General features: G+C 46.4%; 1 protein-coding gene across 1 annotated transcript in view; it reads right to left on the minus strand.

Annotated features, from left to right (window-relative positions):
- The window catches only part of SDK2 (sidekick cell adhesion molecule 2), a 655,374-nt gene that overhangs the window by 135,745 nt on the left and 494,347 nt on the right, over positions 1–25,282 (minus strand). Inside the window, exons 6-9 of the mRNA XM_030208539.1 lie at positions 12,987–13,098; positions 10,422–10,612; positions 9,242–9,325; positions 1,404–1,598 (exon numbers count right to left, since the gene is read on the minus strand). Of these exons, the coding sequence (XP_030064399.1) occupies positions 1,404–1,598; positions 9,242–9,325; positions 10,422–10,612; positions 12,987–13,098 (582 nt within the window). The remainder of the gene's footprint in view (positions 1–1,403; positions 1,599–9,241; positions 9,326–10,421; positions 10,613–12,986; positions 13,099–25,282) is intronic.

The raw sequence follows: 25,282 nt of genomic DNA on the forward strand, positions 1-25,282 counted from the left end.
GTACCAAGCACATCGCAACGAAATACCACAACGTGCGAGAGTTGGCAAAAGAAGGGGTCATCAGTCTACACTATTGTCACACAAGTGATATGACAGCTGACATCATGACCAAACCGTTACCCAGAGAACATTTTGTGAATCTGCGTATAAAGCTTGGACTTTGTATGAATAAATAATTGCATGACAGTTATGCATGAGAAGGGGTTTGTTGGAATGTAATTGTATTTTACATGCATTGACTGTCACCTATTATTTCTCTGTGATTACTCTGTGACCTCTGATGTGAATTACTTAGAGAGGTCACACAGCTATGCAACTTCCTGTGGGGGTTAGATGCAGCAGATGCAGCACATGGAGCTCATGATCTCTCCTAACCTGAGAGGATCTATGGTGGTGTGAGCATCCATTACCATCTAAGCACATGGAAGGAGCTGATAATACAAATGTATAGTAATATGTATATATAAGCCTGTCTGATTATAATCTAACTACAAACTGTGAGTAAACAGATGTTTTGTTACTTCAACTTTAAAGTGACTCAGCAGTGAATTATTCAGGGGTGAATGAGAGAGAGATGAAGAAAGAAATTAACATTTCTAAAGCTGAAGCTGTGTGTACTAAAATCTGCTAATTATTTACTACAAATAATCCAACAGTCTCTTCATGTCCAGTGTACAGCATTGCGTACGTCTGGTAGCGCTATAGAAATGATAAGTAGTAGTAGTAGTAGTCTTTGGGATTCTGGACTCTTGCTACTCTTTGAGATTCCCGGAATCTTGCTACTCTTTGGGATTCTTCACAGAACCTCGCTACTCTTTGGAATTCCAGAATCTTGCTACTCATTGGGATTCCGGAATCTTGCAACTCTTTGGAATTCCAGAATCTTGCTACTCTTTGGGATTCCGGAATCTTGCTACTCTTTGTCCTTATCCCATATTTGTCCTGTTTGTCTGTCCTGATTAGATTGTAAGTTCTGTCGAGCAGGGACTGTCTCTTCATGTTCAAGTGTACAGTGCTGTGTATGTCTAGTAACGCTATAGAAATGATAAGTAGTAGTAGTAGTAGTCTTTGGGATTCTGGACTCTTGCTACTTTTTGGGATTCCCCGAATCTTGCTACTCTTTGGGATTCTCCACAGAACCTCGCTACTCTTTGGGATTCCAGAATCTTGCTACTCATTGGGATTCCGGAATCTTGTAACTCTTTGGAATTCCAGAATCTTGCTACTCTTTGGGATTCCGGAATCTTGCCACTCTTTGTCCTTATCCCATATTTGTCCTGTTTGTCTGTCCTGATTAGATTGTAAGTTCTGTCGAGCAGGGACTGTCTCTTCATGTTCAAGTGTACAGCGCTGCGTACGTCTAGTAGCGCTATGGAAATGATAAGTAGTCGTACAGTACTTACTGGTGACAGCAAGATACGTAGAGGCCTGTACTTCCCCAGCATTATTCCGGGCAAAGCACTGAAACATTCCTGTGTCATCTGGTACCAGACCACTGATCTGCAGGCTCCCACCCTTCAGCACCTTGAACCGGCTCACTTTATCCACAGCAAGAAAGGCGGCATCCTTGTACCACGATATCTGTGGCTGTGTCACTCCTGCAGATTGGGAGAGATGGTGGAAAGAACAGAGGAGACAAATTTCATGAGAGACTTCTTGGGGAAAGGGCAAAGCCATGGGGATAGGAGGTATAGCTTTTTTGTGAATTGGAAACTGGTTAAAAGACAGGAAACAGACAGTAGAACTAAATGGTCAGCTTTTCACATGATGACGGGTTAACAGTGGAGTGCCTCAAGGTCTATACTGGGATCTGTACTATTTAACATATTCAAAGACTAGTGGGAAAGGCCCGTTTCTGGCGGTGATGAAACGGGCCCTAGCCGGCACCGGACTCTCTTCCCATCCCCTTACGCCAATATCCCTGGTGGTCTAGAGGTACCTGTTCAGTCGGGGCAGGAAAGAAAGCGCCCCCCTCTTTCCTGCCCGTAGCGGTGCTGCTTGGTTCCTTGCTGCATCGTGTTGGAGTCCGGCTGTCGGCGTTTAAAAATGGCTGCCGTGAGTTGAAGTCTCGCGAGGCAGCTTCAACTCTCGGCGGCCATTTTGATTCGCCGAGAGCCGGATTCAGACACGATGCAGCCGGGCAGGTAGCAGCAGCGCTGCGGGCAGGATAGCGGGGTTTCCTTCGTTCCTGCCCGAGCGAACAGGTACTGCTAGACCACCAGGGATATTGGCGTAAGGGGATGGGAGGTGACAGGGGGGTGGGAAGGTGTTGAGGGGAAGAGTGTGTTACCGGGTGCGGGCCGGTACCTTCAAAGGGGCGGGGCGATGTGTTGAAAGGGGCTGGGGTGCTGGTCACGTCGGCGTTTGCGGCTGGGATTTGTTGGAAGGGGAGGAGTAGGGAAACATGCTGCGCGTGTTTCCCTACTGCTCTCCGTTTGTTGATTTGCCTTTTTTTCGTGTCCCACCCTCGGCGTCATCACGTGTGACGCGAGGGCGGGGCCTGCCGACATGGTGAGTGTTGTGGCTTCACCACCACGAAGTTACGAACCTGTGTGTGAGTGCCTGCAGTGACGTCAGTGTCCTCAGAACGTTGAGGGTGCGTTTTATAATAGTAGATGATTTGGAGAAACGAGTGACAAGTCAGGTGATCAAATTTGTGGACGACACAAAATTATTCAATGACTGAGGATTGTAAGGATTTGCAGAATGATCTTGTGAGACCAGCAGAGTGGACGTCTAAATAGCAGATGACATTTAATACAGATGAGTGCAAAATGATGCACATAGGGAGAGAGAATCAAAGTTACAGGTAGATAAAATGCTGGGTTTTGAGTGAGGAGTCACCACCCAATAAAAAGATCTTGGCGTTATCATGGACGATACATTAAAAAATTCAGTCCAGAGTACCACAGCTGCTAAAAAAGCAAACAGAATGTTAGGGATTATTCAAAAAGGAGATATTATTTTATTTTTCTTACATTTCTACCCCGCGCTTTCCCACTCATAGCAGGTTCAATGCGGCTTACATGGGGCAATGGAGGGTTAAGTGACTTGCCCAGAGTCACAGGGAGCTGCCTGTGCCTGAAGTGGGAATCGAACTCAGCTCCTCAGGACCACAGTCCACCACTCTAACCACTAGGCCACTCCTCCACTGTTGCTACTATTTGAGATTCTACATGGAATGTTGCTATTCCAACATTCCATGTAGAAGTCGGCCCTTGCAGATCACCAATGTGGCTGCGCAGGCTTGCTTCTGTGAGTCTGACGTCCTGCAGGACTCACAGAAGCAGAAGCCTGCGCAGCCTTCTACAAACATGGAATGTTGCTAGTGGAATAGCAACATTCTCCAATAGTAGCAACATTCCATGTAGAATCTCCAATAGTATCTATTTTATTTTTGCTACATTTGTACCCTGCTCTTTCCCACTCATGGCAGGCTCAATGCGGCTTACATGGGGCAATGGAGGGTTAAGTGACTTGCCCAGAGTCACAAGGAGCTGCCTGTGCCTGAAGTGGGAATCAAACTCAGCTCCTCAGTTCCCCAGGACCAAAGTCCACCATCCTAACCACTAGGCCACTCCTCCACTGTTGCTACTATTTGAGATTCTACATGGAATGTTGCTATTCCACTAGAAGTCGGCCCTTGCAGATCACCAATGTGGCCGCGCAGGCTTCTGCTTCTGTGAGTCTGATGTCCTGCACGTACGTGCAGGACGTCAGACTCACAGAAACTGAAGCCTGCGCAGCCTTCTACATGGAATGTTGGACTCACAGAAACAGAAGCCTGCGCAGTCTTCTACATGGAATGCTGCTAGTGGAATAGCAACATTCCATGTAGAATCTCCAATAGTAGCAACATTCCATGTAGAATCTCCAATAGTATCTATTTTAGTTTTGTTACATTTGTACCCTGCGCTTTCCCACTCATGGCAGGCTCAATGCGGCTTACATGGGGCAATGGAGGGTTAAGTGACTTGCCCAGAGTCACAAGGAGCTGCCTGTGCCTGAAGTGGGAATCAAACTCAGTTCCTCAGTTCCCCAGGACCAAAGTCCACCACCCTAACCACTAGGCCACTCCTCCACTATGCCTCTGTATAGATCGAAGCTGTGCAGTTCTGCTCAATTCATCTAAAAAGGATACAGAAGAACTAAAAAAAAAAAAAGGTTCGGAAAAGGGCGACAAAAATGATAAATGGGAAAACTAGAACTAGAGGACATGAAATAAAGCCGAAGGGAGGAATATTTAAGAGCAACATCGGAAAAATGAGTCAAGTGAAGCCTTAGGTACCTTGATTAATTTTCCTAAGACTACACTTGTTTCTCCTAGAGAGATGGTTACTCGCTATTTGAAGGAGATCCTTCAAGTTCCTGATAATTCACTACCATCAGTTTCTCATATTTATGATTTGCCAATAGCAAAAAAAGGAATCTTTAAAAGCGTTGGTGGACCCAACTATGGAAACAGATGTCCTTAATGTTTCTGATATTCTAAAATCTTCAGAGCTGGAATTTTTAGTTTAAAGCAACTTCGGCCCTGTCCTCTGACTGGTAGTTGCGATTGTTTTACTAAGAAGAAAAAGGTTTTCTATTAATCAGACCAGCTGTTTTACAGCTGGGAGCACTCTTTTTTTTTTCTGACGTTCCCACGTAAATGTATGGTTAAATGGAAATCAGTCAAATATATTTTCTTTGCGTCATCTCAATTGTCTGTTTTTGTCAGCAGTAAGAAAGCGCTCTTGAGTTCGCTGGTTACTGATCCACAGTAAAATTATATAGGGCCCTGTTTACTAAGCCGTGTTATAGGCATGTTAGCGTCTTTAACGTGGATTAACCATGTACATGCGTTAACTGTGTATGCGCTTACAATATCCCTATAGGCGCCTAGACGGTTAGTTCACGCGCTAATTGTAGGCGCGTTAAAAACACTAACGCACTTTAGTATACAGGGCCAATAATCTGGAGTGTTCTATGATGCTAGCTTAGGAATGTCAGGAAGTATTTTTTCACGGAGAGAGTAGTGGATGCTTGGAATGCCCTCCCGCGGGAGGTGGTGGAAATGAAAACGGTAACAGAATTCAAGCACGCGTGGGATAAACATAAAGGAATCCTGTTCAGAAGGAATGGATCCTCAGGAGCTTAGCCGAGATTGGGTGGCAGAGCCAGCCGGTGGTGGGAGGCGAGGATAGTGCTGGGCAGACTTATACGGTCTGTGCCAGAGCCAGTGGTGGGAGGCGGGGCTGGTGGTTGGGAGGCGGGGATAGTGCTGGGCAGACTTATACGGTCTCTGCCAGAGCCGGTGGTGGGGGGCGGGACTGGTGGTTGGGAGGCGGGGATAGTGCTGGGCAGACTTATACGGTCTCTGCCAGAGCCGGTGGTGGGAGGCGGGGATAGTGCTGAGCAGACTTATATGGTCTGTGCCAGAGCCGGTGGTGGGAGGCGGGACTGGTGGTTGGGAGGCGGGGATAGTGCTGGGCAGACTTATATGGTCTGTGCCAGAGCCGGTGGTGGGAGACGGGGCTGGTGGTTGGGAGGCGGGGATAGTGCTGGACAGACTTATACGGTCTGTGCCCTGAAGAGGACAGGTACAAATCAAAGTAGGGTATACACAAAAAGTAGCACATGTGAGTTTATCTTGTAGGGCAGACTGGATGGACCGTGCAGGTCTTTTTCTGCCATCATTTACTATGTTACTATGTTACTATTTGATAAGTGTTAGAGAGAATCGCATTTTTTGCTTTTCTCTATTTAATTCCCTTTGATTTCTACTTGTTCTCCTCTCCAGAACGTTGTGGCCTTAGTAGGAAAATGACTTATTTGCCAATTATGTATATTTGATTTCCTTGAATATTTTTAAGTTTGTTTCTGTACAATATGGTGTCGCAAGGTCTGTCTGGTGGCACGGAAGTGTATTTTACAGAGCTGGATATCCCCAGAACCACCTGCGTATTGGCAATGGAGGAACCAGGTGCATGTACTGGCAACGTGGGAAGCTAGGGAGGCGAAGGGGGCCCCGAAACGAAAAAAAAAAATGTTTTATGCAAGTTTGGAATCCATACTTACAGGGACTGAGCCCTCGCGGGCGAAGTTTACTTCTTAACCTGTTGTAACCCCAAAGTGGGGTCCTAATAGAGATTTAATGCCTCTTCCTGGGTATTGGTTGGTCCTAGAGGTGGGGGGAGGCTGCCGGGTCTCTCAGAGTTTAAATTCAGGGGGGAGGGAGGAAGGGGGAATTAAAGGTGGGGAGAGAAGGTAGGTCTCAAGGTAGGGAGAGGGGAGGGGGAGGATTTGAGAGGGGGGCCTGGGGAGAATAGGGGGAGGGACAAAGTGTGATAAGTAAATGTAGTACTGGAAGTTAATTTAACTGGTAGACTCAGATTTTGATGAAGCTTTATTGTGCAAGTCTCGACACAGCATAAAAGCTGGACACCACGTTATCTAAAAGAAATGAGGTTTAAATGTTAATTAGAATATAGTGGGGCGGGGGGGGGGGATAAAAGTGAAAAGACTGATGACGCTATATAGACTGGATTGTATTTGTTGAAGGTAGACGATTCTGTTTGACTGTTAATGCATTTATACTGTACATGTAGAGTTCCTAAGCTCTCATTAATAAAAACCGTTGAAACATAAGTTTGTTTCTGTACAGGTGATACACCTTGGATATAATTGTAAATTTCAACAAAAAATAAAATAAAAACAACATCAGGAAATATTTTTTCAAGGAAAGGGCGATGCAGTGCCCTCCCAGGTGGGGGTGGCAAGGACAAAAATAGTGATGGATAAACACAGAGGCTTTAGTGAGGGAACTGTATCAAAGAATAGACCATTTCCGCCAAAACTCTGAAAGCAAAATATAAATGACTCATGTTCAAAAACCATAGAGGGCAGTAACCAGCACAGAGTAGTCGTTAAAATCTTAACCACCTCACTGGGCCTATTACACGGCCTATGCTGTTCTTTATCTGCCAAGAAACACAAAAGGTTGGGGGTAGACCAAAGTAGTTCCAGCTGAGGGTATTTAACTGAAAGCCAATCAATATAAAACGTTGACAAAAGTGACTCGACGCAGACCTGCATTTCAGCGCACCCTGCGCTTCCTTCAGGAGCCAAGTAAAATACTGTGAAAACAATAAAACAAATCATACGTAAAACATAATAAATCTAAAAGTAAAAACATCCAAAAGTCAAAAACATCAATCAGTTATTACAAGCACATTTAGGCCAATATACATGTTTATTTCCATTTTTTATATATATTTTTACATAAATTATTTTTTGTACGATCCTATTATTGTACTCTCTTTTCTGTACATGATCTTAAAGATATAAAAGTATGTTGATGTATTTGGTTTTTAGATTACTTTATCATTGTGATGTTTCTTGCTTTTTGTATACATTTTTTGCATATCATTTTATCAATAACTGTAGCAATATTGTATGTGTGTAGGTATGTATTTGCATATATATGTATATATATATATGCATGTTCACATATTAGTAGTAATTATGCATCAGTGTTTTTACTTATATATACATTGGTTTACATTTTTTATGATGAGTGAGTATTTATGTTACATATGTTTATCTGTGCTTGCAATAACCGTTTGCTGTTTTTTACTCTTGTGTTTTTTTGTTGCTTGGGGGATACTTCTGCTGTTCCGGTTGGGTCTTTATCTGCCATCATTTCTTATTTTATACAATGATTTAGACCAAAGCTGTGGCTCTATGGTCTAATCCAGCTTTTGTTTCCAGACCTGTTCAGTACTTTGCCTTACTGCTTATTGTCATATTGCACATCCTTATACAAATTTTAACCCTACCCAAGGGAGAGATCCAACCTTTCTTACCACTAATTCTGAAACCTGATTCTCCTCTAACTCTTTATAAGGGATACCACTATGTTGTGTGCCATGTGTCAATTGCACCCATTTGTAAATGCTGAGTAACCAGTGAATAAGATTCCCTACTTAGTTGCTCAAATAGTTTCCAGTAATTGCCCTATTGTCCATATATAACCTTGTATTTGTTCTCAACTGACTTGGTGAACGCCTTGACGATACTTTGTAAGCCACATTGAGCCTGCAAATAGGTGGAAAAATGTGGGGTACAAATGTAACAAATAAATAAATGAATGATAGAAGTTTATAAAATCATGATTGGGGAGGAATGGTTAAAAGGCAGTAAATAAATCCTAATAAATAAATAATAATTAAAAAAAATGGGGAACTCTTTAACCTTCCAAACAACACAAAACCAAGAGTACGTTCCACAAAACTAGATGACGTCATCTATTTTTCTTGAGTCTACCGCCTTCCCAGAGATGGGAAGGCGGTAGAACTAGAGGACATGAAATGAGATTGAAGGGGGGGCAGACTCAAGAAAAATGTCAGGAAGTACTTTTTTACGGAGAGAGTGGTGGATACTTGGAATGCCCTCCCGCGGGAGGTGGTGGAGATGAAAACGGTGACAGAATTCAAACATGCGTGGGATAAACATAAAGGAATCCTGTTCAGAAGGAAGGGATCCTCAGGAGCTTAGCGGAGATTGGATGGTAGAGGCGGGGCTGGTGGTTGGGAGGCGGGGATAGTGCTGGGCAGACTTATACGGTCTGTGCCAGAGCCGGTGGCTGGGAGGCGGGGATAGTGCTGGGCAGACTTATACGGTCTGTGCCAGAGCCGGTGGTGGGAGGTGGGGCTGGTGGTTGGGAGGCGGGGATAGTGCTGGGCAGACTTATATAGTCTGTGCCCTGAAAAAGACAGGTACAAATTAAGGTAAGGTATACACAAAAAATGGCACGTGAGTTTATCTTGTTGGGCAGACTGGATGGACCGTGCAGGTCTTTTTCTGCCGTCATCTACTATGTTACTATGTTAATGACCAGCAGATTGAAAACAAATCATAGAAAGTGTTTTTTTTATCCATGCAGTACACAATTAAGCTGTGGAATCTGTTGATGAAGGGTGTGGTGAAGGCAACTCACATAGCGGGATTCAAAAGAGGTTTGGACAAGTTCCTGGAGGAAAAGTCCCAAATAAACTATTTGTCAGGTAGATTGGGGGAGCCACTGTGTATCTCTTGAAATTTGGCAGGAGAAATAGGTCTACATTTTGGGACGTGCCAGGCACTTGTAACCTACACTGGACGTTGTTGGAGACTGGTACAGGTTTTAGTGGGCCTTCAGGCTTTTCTTGTATTCTTATGGGAGGTGTCACCACCTCCTGGAAGAGTTTTCCTGGATTACCTTTGGCCTGGCAAGGTATCTCTACCACCTTCTCCATCTCAGCGCTGAGGTGCTTCTGTGGCTCCTTTACAAACTGGGGGGGCTCTGCAAGACAGGGATGCACGTAAGTTCCTACTTTTGCATTTTTCAGAGAGCAGCCCAGTGGTTCCACATTCCCCATTCTACACCTGAAGAGATCAGATTCGTATAGATGTCTTTTACTGATTTCGCTCCTCAATGTCCTTTCCTACAGAGAAGCTCTTTTTTCAGGTTTTTATTCTTTTTGGTACTGGCACTATGGGGCCATCAGCTCAGTCAGAACCAGGGCTGAAATCCAGCACCATAAACCTTCATTCACAATCACTCAGGAATGCTCCCCCTACTTTATGTTTCCCAGGGCCGCCGCCGCCCCCCTCCCAATTGCTACTCAGGCTGCCGGCGCTGCAGTCCCCAGTCTCTACTCACCCACCCCCGGCTCCGTCGACTGCCCTCCTCTGTTCGCTAACGGGCCTCCTGCATTCAAATCGGCAGCACCTCACCTCCGCGTGAAAGTGGCAGATCGCCTCCCTTCGGGCCCTCCCTCCCTGTGTCCCGCCCTCGCGGAAACAGGAAGTTACATCAGACGAGGGCGGGACACAGAGAGGGAGGGCCCGAAGGGAGGCAATCTGCCGCTTTCACACAGAGGTGAGGCGCTGCCAATTTGAATGCAGGGGGCCCGATGGCGGGCAGAGGGGAACAGTTGACGGAGCCAAGGGCGGGCAGGGTGAGAAAGGGGACTGCAGTGCCGGCGGCCTGGGAGAAGGAAACGGAGAGAGACCCTGGTGCCGGGGCCCCCTTGGAGGCCTGGGGAAGTTTGTCCCCCCCTGCCCCCCCCCCCTCAGCGGCCCTGATGTTTCCTTCCATCATCAGGTATCACGCACCAGGGCTCCATCCAGAACCTTATAATCAAGGGCCTTAATTCCAGGCAGCAGTTGTCACTGTTGAACAAGGACAGGGACTCCCTCTCTCTACTCAATCCTCAGCCCAGCCAACCCAGGGGGTGGCAGACCTGACCCAGGAATTGAACCCAGTCTGACCTGACCCAGGAATTGAACCCCGCATTAAGTCACAAAACTGATTGTAATTCCTTTATTTATGTGACAGATGTGTGTGGTTCATGCTAGCTGAGCTAAGCATCTCCCAAAACCCAGCTTGGGCTTACCCAGAACAGAGAGAACGGCGCCACGGGTGATGGAAGGAACACTGCTGCTACGGAGAATGGCCTCGCACTCGTAGTACCCAGCGTCGCTAACCATGGGGTTCAGGATGGTCAGCCTCCGGTTGTAATCGCTGATTCCACTGGACAGTGGCACCCCATCCTTCTTCCAGATGATCTGCAGTTTCATCAGAGGCCTGCAGGTGGCATCATACATCAGAAGACACTGAGCAACTGCATAACTGCAACAGAAGAAACCAGCGGCTTCTCCTCTAGGTGAACAGCATCTCACCCATGGCCTGAAGCATGGGATCAATGACCTCCAGCACACAGATCTCTCTAAGGCAGCGGTGTTCTCCTCCAGTCCTCAAGGTTCAGGTTTTCAGGGTATCCCTAATGAATACTCCTGACATAGGTTTGCATACAGATATTGATTAATTCCTGGCACTGGATACAATCTATTTCAATATAGTAATCATGTATATACACCAAATCAAAACTACTACTATGTTGATTCTTTATTATATATCTAAAGTTTAACAAAATATTAACAGTCAACAATAAAACTCCATTTACTCTCACTCATACCAGATCATATATACCATAACACTAAAATAATCAAGATAACCGTAGAAATAATTCCTCTTTACCGTGATATGGTGACATAAAACAAGATTTTACACATAGGATGAAACCTGTTCTTTATCATTTTTCTCCTGAACATCACTCTGTTCCTTCAGCATTTTCATGTATCTTTAATGACACACCTGACATGGTTCCATGTTTTACTGGAAATTGCATCATTAGGGGCTGACCTAACAATCTGTTTGGATACAAATACTGGACCATATTACCAGGTTGGTCTTCCAACCAAAACCACTGTTGATGCCATTTTGGAGCAGCGGTTTTGGTTGGAAGACCAACCTGGTAATATGGACCAGTATTTGTAGGTTTTGGTTGGAAGACCAGCCCGGTAACGTGGTCCAGTATTTGTAGGTTTTGGCTGGAAGACCAGCCCGGTAACGTGGTCCAGTATTTGTAGGTTTTGGTTGGAAGACCAGCCCAGTAACGTGGTCCAGTATTTGTAGGTTTTGGTTGGAAGACCAGCCCAGTAACGTGGTCCAGTATTTGTAGGTTTTGGCTGGAAGACCAGCCCGGTAACGTGGTCCAGTATTTGTAGGTTTTGGTTGGAAGACCAACCTGGTAACGTGGTCCAGTATTTGTAGGTTTTGGCTGGAAGACCAGCCCGGTAACGTGGTCCAGTATTTGTAGGTTTTGGCTGGAAGACCAGCCCGGTAAAGTGGTCCAGTATTTGTAGATTTTGGATGGAAGACCAGCCCAGTAACATGGTCCAGTATTTGTAGGTTTTGGTTGGAAGACCAACCCAGTAACGTGGTCCAGTATTTGTAGGTTTTGGTTGGAAGACCAGCCCGGTAATGTGGTCCAGTATTTGTAGGTTTTGGCTGGAAGACCAACCTGGTAATGTGGTCCAGTATTTGTAGGTTTTGGCTGGAAGACCAACCTGGTAATGTGGTCCAGTATTTGTAGGTTTTGGTTGGAAGACCAGCCCAGTAACGTGGTCCAGTATTTGTAGGTTTTGGTTGAAAGACCAGCCCGGTAATGTGGTCCAGTATTTGTATTCAAATAGACTGTTAGCTCAGCCCCTAATGATGCAATTTCCAGCGAAACATGGAACCATGTCGGGTGTATCATTAAAGATATATGAGAACGCTGAGGGAGAAAACTGATAAAGAACAGGTTTCATCCCATGTGTAAAATCTTGTTTTATGTCACCATATCAAGATAAAGAGGAGTTATTTCCACACTTATTTTGACAGTTGGTACAACTCGAGGAAAACATAGTAGGACATTGTTTTGGGACATTAACATTTGCATTAGGAGCCCTAACGATATCAAGTATATAAGTTCAATAGGACTTCATTAGGATGGAACTGGAATCTTGATTATTTTAATGTTATGGTATATATGATCTGGTATGAGTAAATGAAGTTTTATTGTCGAATGTTAATATTTTGTTAAAATTTAGATATATAGTAAAGAATCAACATAGTAATAGTTTTAATTTGATACATATTGATCAGGGATATCCTGAAATCTGGCCTATTTATGGACCTTGAGGACTCATCAGTGAAATCCACTGTTTTAAGGAGAGGGTTGTAGGAAACATTCAGTCCTACAAAGAGCACGTGCCTGAAACCTCGTTATTAAAGCTACGTTCAATGGGTGGCTGTTTCAGTATAAAAAAAGCTAAAATCATACAGGAAGATGCATCTGACATGCTAAGACACAAGAGTGACCTGGAGCTGCAGGTTTAGACCCTGTTACTGCACCTGGATCCAGAGTGTTCATCTCATTCTGCATCTGTTTGACCAACCCTTCTTTCCCAACGAATTCCAGTGACCTTTTTACCAGCTGTCTGTTTTGTTTTCTAGAATAGCAGGACTGCGAGGACCACAATGCACTTGGGTGAGAAAAAGCCCCACTAACAACAAGCCGAAATTCGCAATGTCGTAAGACAGAACCTGTACCAAAGGACCGTTTCAGACATACCTTGCATTGGCTACGCATTCCATGGTCACCTCAGACGTCCCTGACACAACACTGGTGTTTCTAGGTGGAATAATGATGGTGGGAGCAATGGGATCTGCAGGGCCGCCGACATCTGGAAAATATCAAAAACTTCAAAGAGACAAGCCTGAAAAGTAATAAGTCATGTACTCAGCTCTGTGAAACACTGCTGTTTTCATGCGACACTGGCCTGCTCTGAGGCAGAAGGCCAGACCTCGTAGGCATTTCAGACGGTTACATCACCAAAGAATGTTAAAGAAGGACCTCAGGGTTCTATTCTGTTCCCATTGCTTTTAAATCTATCGATTAGCCCTTTAGTTACTTTGATTCAATCCTTTATTATTAGATTTTTGTATTTACGCTGATAATATTTTACTTTTGTTTCCGGTTTCTCCTCTCAGTATTGATTTACAACGTATTCAAAATTGTTTCCATGTAATAGCATCGTGGCTTACCTCAAATAAATTGAAATTGAACCAGAAAAAGACAACAGCCTACTGGGGGGGGGGGGGGGGGGGGGGGGGGGTCTTTCACTGACATGCTCACGTTTTTAGCACGATAAAATTGGGCGTGCACTAAATGTTAGAGACACCCATAGAAATGCATCAGTGGCGAGCCTAGGTCGGCTGCCACCCGGGGCGGATCTCCGCTGCGCACCTCCACCCCCGGGGACTGCAGCGCCAGCGGCCTGAGAGCAGGAGAAGGAGAGAGACCACTGCGCCGGGCCCCCCTTGGAGGCCCGAGCCCGGGGAATTTTGTCCCCCCCTGCCCCCCCTTCTCGGCGGCCCTGCTGTCAGGGACACTACAGTATTCTGAGTTATGCATATAATTGGAAGCCCACTCTTGTCCTGCCTATGCTCCATCCATCTGTATGCCCTCTTATGAGCTATTAATTAAGGTATGTCGTTAGATAATAATGCTTATGAGCCCTGCTGGTACCTAACATGCACAAGTACTAAGTCACATGGACTACTGCAATGGAATCTATGCGGGATGTAAAGAACAAACATGAAAGAAACTTCAGACCGCCCAGAACACGGCAGCCAGGCTTATCTTCGGAAAAACCCGATTTGATAGCGCAAAACCCCTCCGCGGAAAACTACACCGGCTCCCAATCAAAGAACGTATTGTTTTCAAAATCTGCACAATGGTTCACAAAATTATCTAGGGTGAAGCCCCGGGATACCTGACGGACCTGGTTGACCTACCGACCAGAAATACTTCAAAATCAACACGAACGTACCTAAACCTGTACAGGACTCAAATACAAATCAACTTACGCATCCAATTTTTCCTACATAAGCACACAATTGTGGAACGCACTTCCAAAAGCCTCGAAAATTACGTACGACCACCTACACTTCTGGAGAACAGTAAAAACGTATTTGTTTAAAAAGGCATACCCTACCAACCCAACATAAAAGCCCGACTGCTGCAACACAACACAACCAAAATACAGTATGGACACAACACAATTCTTCCATGCACGACGTCCCTATGTGGCTAGACCACATGAACTTTATCCTATCTCAACATCACTCTGTATTTGTTTACGCAGGAGTCTGCAATTGCATCTCCGGCACTATGTAAGCCACATTGAGCCTGCAAATAGGTGGGAAAATGTGAGATACAAATGAAACAAATAAGTGTTAGAATTCTAGACATTTACATGTGCATAGGGTTCATTATTTATTATTTATTGCACTTGTATCCCACATTTTCCCACCTATTTGCTGGCTCAATGTGGCTTACAAAGACCTGTTGTGGCATCGCCATACAGGATCAAGTCTACATATGATGTTACAAAGTAGTCAAGGAAGACAAAAGAATTCGATCACGTGGAGAGATACATTCTGCCTGAAGTTGAAAGGTGCTGTGTTGAGGTTAGTTATGGGGGCCTGAATTACCCTTAACACACCCTTCTCCTGTCATCTTGGGGCCTTCCCAGACAAAAGCAGACGGAACAGCGGTAGAACTATTCCCAGAGGACGTTGTGTATCTCACTATTCTGCTGGGACGGGGGAAAGGCAGGATAACCTTCCTTATTGTTAGGTATGGAAAAGGCTCTTTGGACAGTACAAACCAGTGGCGTAGCTATGGGGGGCCATGGGGGCCTGGGCCCCTTAAAATTGGCTCTGGGCCCCACGGTATGGCTGGTGGGGGTCCCCAAACCCCGCCAGCTAAAGTGTTTGTCCCACGCTTGCGCATGTTCAGTTTCATTATAACCAGCGTGCACAGCGACTGAAAACAGAACAGGGCGCCAGGCAATGTGAGAGCAGTGCGGGAGAAACGCTTTATTTGGCAGGCGTTGGGAACCCCCTACCAGCCAAGGTACCTTAACAGTGACTGTGGGGAGGGAAGCGGCGGCAGAGGGGCAGAAGCGGTGGCAGGAGGGTGGCAGCGGGGAGGCGGTAGCAGCCATGTGGGGGGGGGGGGGGAGGCGGGCCAAAATGTGCCCCCCCTTGGGCTCTAGCCCCCCCCCTCCCATTGAGGTCTGGCTACGCCCGTGCTACAAACCCAAAAGGAAGAAACCCTCAGAAACTGGTGCTATTATTTTTAAGTTCCCTATCCCTGCTGAGCTTTTAACAAGATGCTCACTGATCCTACACTCTGCCAAAATGATTCCAATCAGGGCTAAAGGTGAGAGAATGCAGGAACAGAAGAAATGTTTTGTCAGCATTGGTTTTTTTTAACGCATTGCTTGCTAAGCAGCATCTAGATTTTAAGGGATGGGCTGGCACGGTATCAGGACTGAGCACCTGCCTTGAGGGGCACCTGGGTTCCATTCCCAAGTCAGGTCTTCTATTCCCTGGGCTGGCAGGGGTTGCTGTGGAGGCAGAGCTAAAATTATGGGGGTGGGGGTGGGCAGGAGGCCCCAGTCATTGTGCAATGGTGACACCCAGTGGCTGGAAGGAGCTGTGGGAGGTCTCTGGGTTGCTGCGAGTGAAGACTCCTGACGCCCATAGCTCATCAGAGGCTGCTGCCAACTGAGTGGAGGCCCAAAGGAGCGGGAGAAAACTTCTGTCCAGGGGCATAGCCAAGACACCCAATTTTGGGTGGGCCTGGGCCCAAGATGGGTGGGCAGAACTCCGCCCTGTCCCACAAGTGATTTGGTCTCTCCCTCTCTCGCCTGCATGCCATATGGTATCTATGGTTACCATACGTCCTGATTTACCCGGACATGTCCTCTTTTTGAGGACATGTCCGGGCGTCCGGACGGATTTGGCCAGCCTGCCCGTTTGTCCGGATTTCTGGACAAACGGGCTGGCTGGCGGGGGCGGGATTCCCCTCCCCTCCCCTTACTCTACTATCCCTGGTGGTCTAGAGGTACCTCTTCATGTTCGGGGCAGGAAAGAGCCCCCTCTTTCCTGCCCGGAGCGCTGCTGCTAGCTGCCCTGCATCCTGTGAGTCCGGCTCTCGGTGTTTCAAAATGGCCTCCGAGAGTTGAAGCAGCCTCGTGAGACTTCAACTCTCGGCGGCCATTTTGAAATGCCGAGAGCCGGACTCACAGGATGCAGGGCAGCTGAGCTGGTACCAGAGCTCCGGGCAGGAAAGAGGGGGCTCTTTCCTGCCCCGAAGAGGTACCTCTAGACCACCAGGGATAGTAGAGTAAGGAGAGGGGAGGTGACGGGGGGGGGGGGGGAGTGGAGATGACGGGGAGGAAAGGTGATGGGGAGAGGAGAGGGTGACCGGGGGGAGGGGAATATGCATCAGGGGCGGGGCAGGTGGCATGAAAGGGCCAGGGAAGGTGGCGTGAAAGGGGCGGGGCAAGTGTCCTCTTTTTATGAGGACAAAAAATGGTAACCCTAATGGCATCTCAGACATCCCCTCCCCCCATACCTTTTAAATAGCAGATTTTCACTGGCAGCAAGCAGCAAATAATACACACTGCTCATGTTGGCTCCACAGCCTTCCGTCTGATGCAACTTCCTGTTTCCACGTAGGTGGGAATACATCAGAGGGAAGGCTGGTATGCAGGAAGGACAGTCATTTTCGGCTGGTGGGGCTTGGGAATCCCTGCCAGACACTTCATAGGTGTGCTGCTTCTGGGTGGGCCTGAGCCCAAAGTAGGTGGGTGGGACACAGAGAGCGAAGGCCTGAAGGGAGGTGATCTGCAGAGGGCGGGACACAGGGAGGGAAGGCCCGAAGGGAGGCGATCTGCAGACTGCCACTGCTGCGCTTCTTTCACACGGAGCGAGGTTGAGGTGAGGCGCTATGATTTGAATTCAGGGGGGCCCAGCCCGGTGGTGGACGGAGGAGGGGCGGCAACAACGACGACGACCTAGGGGGGCGGCGGCGATGACGACCTCAGGGGGGCGGCCTTGCCCAGGGCCCAGTCTCTCAGCGGCCCTGATTGCGAGTTATACCCCGCTGAATACCAGCAGATTTCCAGGAGTGGAGGAGTGGCCTAGTGGTTAGGGTGGTGGACTTTAGTCCTGAGGAACTGAGTTCAATTCCCGGCACAGGCAGCTCCTTGTGACTCTGGGCAAGTCACTTAACCCTCCATTACCCCATGTAAGCTGCATTGAGCCTGCCATGAGTGGGAAAGCACAGGGTACAAATGTAACAAAAGATAAAAAAAATTAAGTGCCCATTCTGGCCAGTTAAATAGTGCTGGATATCAGGGTGGGGGATGGTAATTATGCTATTCGCTATTCCGCCCCAATGCAAAGAAGTACGCAGAAGATTTGAAGGTGAGCACAACGTAAGGACTTGAACGTCAGGTCTGAGGAGATGCAGCAGGGTTAGTTGAAAGGATTTAATGGCAGTATTTTTTTTTCTTTTTTTCTGTGAAAATAACTGTATCCACAATTTTTACGACAGATTGGGAGGTGACGATCCTGTGCACAGGTCTGAGTAGAAAGAAAACTGTATCTGTGCATGTGCTGGAATGTTGTTCTGGGCAAAAATATCGGCATCGCAAAACTTTTATACACAAGAAATGTTTGTACTGGGCAATATTTATCTGCAGATTCAGAGTTTGTTTGACCCTCAGAATCTGCAGGACATTTTGTTAATGAATCAGAAACTCCTTAGGATATTAAAATGATTGTGTTTAAATAAACCAGAAAAAAAAAATCAAAAGTATTTATTTTCTGAAGGAAAGGTAACGTAACTCTGTGCCCTTTGGCTAACTATCAAATTCCCATTGAAAATTCTGTCAAGGTTCTGGTGTCATCATAGATTAGGAACTGAACTTCCTGCTACACATTTCAGACGAGACTAGGGAATGCTTCTCTGTTCTCACCATGATCCCTTTTGTTCGAGTTCTTTTTTTGATAACAAGTCAATCGATAATTTCAGCTGAGTGGATGGAAAGGTCCTGAGAGAGGTATGAGTTAAAATCAAGTGGGATATAAATAATATTGAGCCTCAGTAATAAATGTGATTATATTAACGTCAGAATTTTACAAGGAATTCGAGATGATATAAGGAGCCCGGGTTCTTCCTTCAAAAGTGGAGTAAAAACAGTGTGTTTTTTTCTAGTGAAAAAGGTGCCGGTACTCAAATGCCAGGCCACCCTTCAGGGGTGGGGTGATCACTGAGGGACCCACCCAACAATAGCCAGGTCCCCTGCAACCAGTCACAGAATCTATGACAAGGCAGAATTGGTGTGTAGAGCCTGAGCTCTTTCATTAGAGGTCCATGGGTCAATTTTAGTAGACAGTGGACAAGGTGCTGGTACTCAAATGCCAGATCACCCTTCAGGGGTGGGGTGATCACTGAGGGACCGACCCCACAATAGCCAGGCCCCCTGCAACCAGTCACAGAATCTATGGCAAGGCAGAATTGGTGTGTAGAGCCTGAGCTCTTTCATTAAAACTTGGGGACCATGAGTCAAGTTTAGCAGACAATGGAAAAGGTGCCGGTACTCAGTACCCCCAAGTACCCCCTCAAAAAAAGCCCTGCTTTTATCACATGTAGCAGTGATTTTGATTTCTACAGACATCTCTTTTTTCTTTCATTTAGGAGGCTTATCAACATGAGCTATTGTTAAGACATGTTATTTTACTGTTAACTTGTAATTAGCTTGATTGTTCTATACTTGGCTCACTTTTGATAATGTGATGTCATAATGCCTCATTCCACCAATGGCTAACAGCCAACCTCATCAGTGATGTCACAAAGGCCTGATCACCCACACGTGGGTCCCTTTATCCAGTGCGTTTTTTCTAGTGAAAAAGGTGCCGGTACTCAAATGCCAGGCCACCCTTCAGGGGTGGGGTGATCACGGAGGGACCCACCCCACAATAGCCAGGCCCCCTGCAACCAGTCATAGAATCTATGACAAGGCAGAATTGGTGTGTAGAGCCTGAGCTCGTTCATTAAAACTTGGGAACCATGGGTCAATTTTAGCAGATAATGGAAAAGGTGCCGGTACTCAGTACCCCCAAGTACCCCCTGAAAAAAAGCCCTGAGTAACAGGAACAAACTTTTTTGCATCTTTGAGGAGTTTAATGGCCACAGTTGACATCACTCGAAGACACCTAATGTCAATTATTCACAGACCTTGAAAAAGGGCATTGTAATAATTTAAGCAGCTCTTCCTAAAGCGAATAAGAGAATAGCGATTCATTTAGTTATTTAGTTTCTATAAGAAATTCCCTCTTTCAGCCCCAACATTATGGAATAGTTTACCTGTCTTGCAAGTACAGACTTGTCTTTTTAGAAATTTAAAACCACAAATCCTTACAATTCTCTACCATTTGAACAACTTTGAATAATCTTTAGTAAGACATTTGACCCCTAAAGGTTTTCCCTGAAGCACTAATTTTGAGACTTGGGACTGAGAGACATTGGCTGTAGGAGGCATTTTTTCGTCTCTCGCTTTCTCTACTTCATCTGTCAGAAAATGTAACTTTGCCTCATTTTTCTTCCTAATGGCTTTCTTTAGGTTTTTTTTTTTTGTTACTTATATTTTAAACATATGTAATCTGCTTAGATGATGGGCAATATATCAAGAACTGAATAGACTTGAAACTTGAAAATTTGCACATGTGCAGGTGTGCGCTGTGACTTTCATTCTGCTCGGACGTGTACACTACTACTACTACTACTTATCACTTCTATAGTGCTACAAGGCTTACGCAGCGCTCTACACCATATATGAAAAGACAGTCCCTGCTCAAAGAGCTTACAATCTAAATAGGACAGACAAACAGACAGAACAACTAAGAGGTAAGGGAATTAAATTGGTGGGGATAAAAGGGTATAGGGCAAGCGAGTAGTGGTTAGGAGTCAAAAGCAGCGTTAAAGAGGTGGGCTTTTAGCCTGGATTTGAAAACGGCCAAAGACGGGGCTAGACGTACAGGCTCAGGAAGTCTATTCCAGGCGTGAGGTGCAGCGAGATAAAAGGAACGGAGTCTGGAATTAGCAGTAGAGGAGAAGGGAATGGACAGGAGAGATTTATCCACAGAACGAAGTACCCGAGGGGGGGCTTAGGGAGAGACAAGAGTGGAGAGGTACTGGGGAGCGTTAGAGTGAATGCACTTATAGGTCAGTAAGAGAAGTTTGAATTGAATGCGGAAACGGATAGGGAGCCAGTGAAGTGACCTGAGGAGAGGGCTAATGTGAGCATAGCGACTCTGGTGGAAAATGAGTCCTGCAGCAGAGTTTTGGACTGATTGAAGAGGAGAGAGATGGCTAAGTGGGAGGCTGGTGAGAAGCGGGTTGCAATAATCTAGGCGAGAGGCGATAAGAGTGTGGAGAAAGGTTCTGGTAGAGTGCTCAGAGAGGAAGGGACGGATTTTGCTGATGTTATAGAGAAAGAAACAACAGGTTTTGGCAATCTGCTGAATGTGAGCAGAGAAGGAGAGAGAAGAGTCGAAGATGACCCCAAGGTTACGAGCTGATGAGACAGGGAGAATGGTAGTGCCATCCACAGAAATAGAGAAAGGGGGGAGAGGAGAGGTAGGTTTAGGGGGAAAGATGAGAAGCTCGGTTTTGGCCATGTTAAGTTTCAGATGACGTTGAGACAGCCAGGCAGCGATATCAGATAGGCAGGCTGATAATTTGGTCTGGATGCTGGTTGTGATTTCAGGGGTAGAGAGGTAGATCTGGGAGTGGTCAGCGTAGAGATGGTATTGAAAGCCATGGGGTGATATCAGAGAGCCAAGGGAAGAAGTGTAGATGGAGAACAGGAGAGGACCGAGAACAGAACCCTGAGGTACACCGATTGATAGTGGGATAGACACAGTACTAGCTGCCCTCGGTGCAGAACCCTGTGTACGTGCATCTGGAGCACTTACACTGATAAGTGCACAAGTTCTCTGTGCTACAAATCTACATATGATTAGCTAACTGCATTGGCAAGCACGACATATATTACATTTACGTTAGAATCCAAGCTCTCAGCCATCATCACACGGGCTGTAACACACGGCTTTCAGCATGAACAAGATACTTTCTCCTCTTCCTCAGCCACGTCCACCCACATCAGTGCTGACTGAAGCGTCTGGGGACCTGGATATCATTTACCTTGAACTACTGAAGAAAAGGTGAGAGCTAAATTCAAATCAATAAGGCAAAAGTCATCTCAGCCGCATTCTTGGGTGAGGGCCACGTCTGCTTTAAGCGAGCGACTATATAGCTCTGAATATTAAGTGAGGCTCCACCAGCTGCCCTACTCACACCTGCCTCTGACAGGTGCTGTTCTTTGCGTCAAGGCTGAGCACAGACAGACCGACACAAACACACACAAAAACATATCCATTCACACACACACTGACACACACATACCCACGCAAACACACAGGGGCACACAGACACACTCACAACCACATCGACACACATATACCCAGACACACACACAGAGAAAAAAAACATATCCACTCACACACACTGCCACACACACATACCCAGACACACACACACCCACGCACACATAGACTCACTCACAACCACATCAACACACACACACAGAAAAAAACATATCCACTCACACACACACACACTGCCACACACACATACCCAGACACACATACACCCACAGGGGCACACAGACACACTCACAACCACATCGACACACATATACCCAGACACACACACAGAGAAAAAAAAACATATCCACTCTCACACACACACACACTGCCACACACACATACCCAGACACCCACACACCCATGTGCACACAGACTCACTCACAACCACATCAACACACACATACCCAGACACACACACACAGACACACACACACAAAAAAAAAACATATCCACTCACACACACACACTGCCACACACACATACCCAGACACACACACACCCACGCGCACACACGGGGGCACACAGACACACTCACAACCACATCGACACACATATACCCAGACACACACACAGAGAAAAAAAACATATCCACTCACACACACACACATTGCCACACACACATAGCCAGACACCCACACACCCATGCGCACACAGACTCACTCACAACCACATCAACACACACATACCCAGACACACACACACAGAAAAAAACATATCCACTCACACACATACCCAGACACACACACACCCACACAGACTCACAACCACATCAACACACACATACCCACACACACACACAGAAAAAAACATATCCACTCACACACACTGCCACACACACATACCCAGACACACACACCCATGCGTACACACAGGGGGACACAGACTCACTCACAACCACACTGACACACACACACACACAAACAGAAAATAACATATCCACTCACACACACACACACTGCCACACACACATACCCACGCACACACACACACACTCACAACCACACCGACACACACATACCCAGACACACACAGAGAAAAAAAACATATCCACTCACACACACACACACACACTGCCACACACATACCCACGCACACACACAGGGGCACACAGACACACTCACAACCACACCGACACACACATACCCAGACACACTCACACATACCCAGACACACATACACCCACGAACACACACAGGGGCACACAGACACACTCACAACCACACCGACACACACATACCCAGACACACTCACACACAGAAAAAAACATACCCACTCACACACACATACCCACTCACACACACAGGGGCACACAGACACACTCACAACCACACACACATACCCAGACACACACACAGAGAAAAAAAAAACATATCCACGCACACACACACACACACACACATACCCAGACACACCCAAGCACACAGGCACACACACAGGGGCACACAGACACACCCACAACCACACCGACACACACCCAACACCCATGCACACACATACCCACACACAGACTGAAACATACCCAGAGGAAGAGGGGCAGAGAGAGAGAGAGAGAGAGAGACAGAGAGAGAGAGAGGGAGGGAGACAGACAGACAGATGAAGGGGAGAGAGGGGGAGAGACAGAGGACAAGGTAGAGAAAGAGAAAGAGAGAGAGAGAGAGAGAGAGAGAGAGAGAGAGATGGTAAATTAGAGGAAAAAGAATACAGCAGGGTTAGTGCACCTTTCACCAGGACAAGTGATGGAAAGAAGAATAAAAATCAAGAAAAGATAAGGAAAAAAGACAATTACAGGTAGATCTAAAATGAAACTGAATAATGAATAGTAGCTGAGCAGGGCTGTCCCAGCAGTTCTTGAACCCTTTAACCCCCTGCTTAAAGTCAGTCTCGTTTAGTGAAAATAGTAACAAAAAGTAATTAAAAAAATACAAAGGCTGATAAAAACCAGTGTCAGGAGTGGAGAAATGAAAGAGAGAAAACAGAGATAATCATAAAACCTCCCAAAAGGCGAGCGTGCCTCAAAATGCTGAGTCTGCACATCCGGAGGGGTTCTATCGTGTTTATTACAGGGACGGAAGCGGGAGCGCAGAGCGCAGAGAACAGATTAATGCTACAGCAATGCAGGAAAGACACGTAAGTGCATCAGGTCAATGCAGAACCCAGACAAACATAAACATTCAGACAACGTCTGGGGGATTTTACTTAGAAGATTAGTTTATAATCTCAAGCTGAGTCATTCACTAAAGTTCCACAATTTTCATGCCTTCAAAGGTCTTCCTGTAATTTCTGTGCTCATCATGACAACGTTACACAAGATTTATTGCTTCCAACAGCCCCTAGAGAGCTGGCAGCCTGGGAATTCACCCTGAAAGGTCAGCCTGGGAGATTTAAAAAAATATAATTTTTCACATCTGTGAACACACCAGCTGCTTCAGCAAAAACCACAGGGTACAGATAGCAGAGAAAAGCATCCAAGTGGAAAACAATAGGACCAGCATAATATAAAGGATGGAGAAAGGATGCCAGAGCCTCATCTGTAGATCTCAGTGTCCACCTGGGGGGAGGGGGGACGAGCGAGGGGCAGTAAGAAAAGTGAAATGTACAGAGGGAGACTACTTTACCCTATCTCTCTCTCTCAATTATATTCATGCACCAAAAAATAATCCTTACCTTTTTAGCACGAAAATACTTATATCAAGAAAAAGCACAAACGTATTTTTAAACTGTTTATCTGAGATTTATATGTCTCTCTAATCCAGTGTGCTCACGACAATTCACAAATGGTGAGCAGCAAACTCAAAAGCAAGGACAGGGGCCCCCTCCCTCCCCCCTCCCAAAAATTATGGCACCTACTTCTAGGACATACACACATCCATGGTCCATTCATCACTTCACTCAGATTCCTCATGCAGGGTTGGCTTAACCATTGGACCAAGTGAGGCTCTGGCCCAGGGTGCTGGAGAATAAGAGTGCCAAATACCCGGCCTCTGATCTCACTTGGTCTGCAAGTTAAGCCTTTTCTTCCCCTTCCTGTGGTCCTGTACAGTCTACGTTAGTTGCCAGCCCCTGGGTCTTCCCCTCTGTCTTGTCTTTCCTCCTCTGATGCAACGTCCTGCGGGCAGGACGCAGCAGAGGGAAGACCTGTGGCTGGCTGAAGATCGGGGGGGGGGGGGGGGGGGGGGGGGGGGGGGGGGGGAGAGAGACTCAGGAGCACTGCCAGGAACGGGGACACAGGAGAAGGAATTGAACCCAGTTCCCTGCACTAACCACTAGGCTACTCCTCCACTCAAACAGCTGCTATTGAGCTGCAGTCCATTCCCTTTAAACCCTCAATGGTTCCCCCCCCCCCCCCCACACACACACAATCACACCAAATGCCAAACAGGGCCTTGGTTTAACAGGCAAAAGAAATTTGCAAGCAAGAAGGGCCGGGATAATACCCAGTTATGTTTCTAAGGTCGCAAAGATAACCGATAATGTCCTGGCATTGAGCCTGTCGATTGTTCTATAACTTAATTTTTT

The sequence above is a fragment of the Microcaecilia unicolor genome, chromosome 6 (genome assembly GCF_901765095.1).
Source record: "Microcaecilia unicolor chromosome 6, aMicUni1.1, whole genome shotgun sequence".
NCBI classification, from domain to species: Eukaryota; Metazoa; Chordata; class Amphibia; order Gymnophiona; family Siphonopidae; genus Microcaecilia; species Microcaecilia unicolor.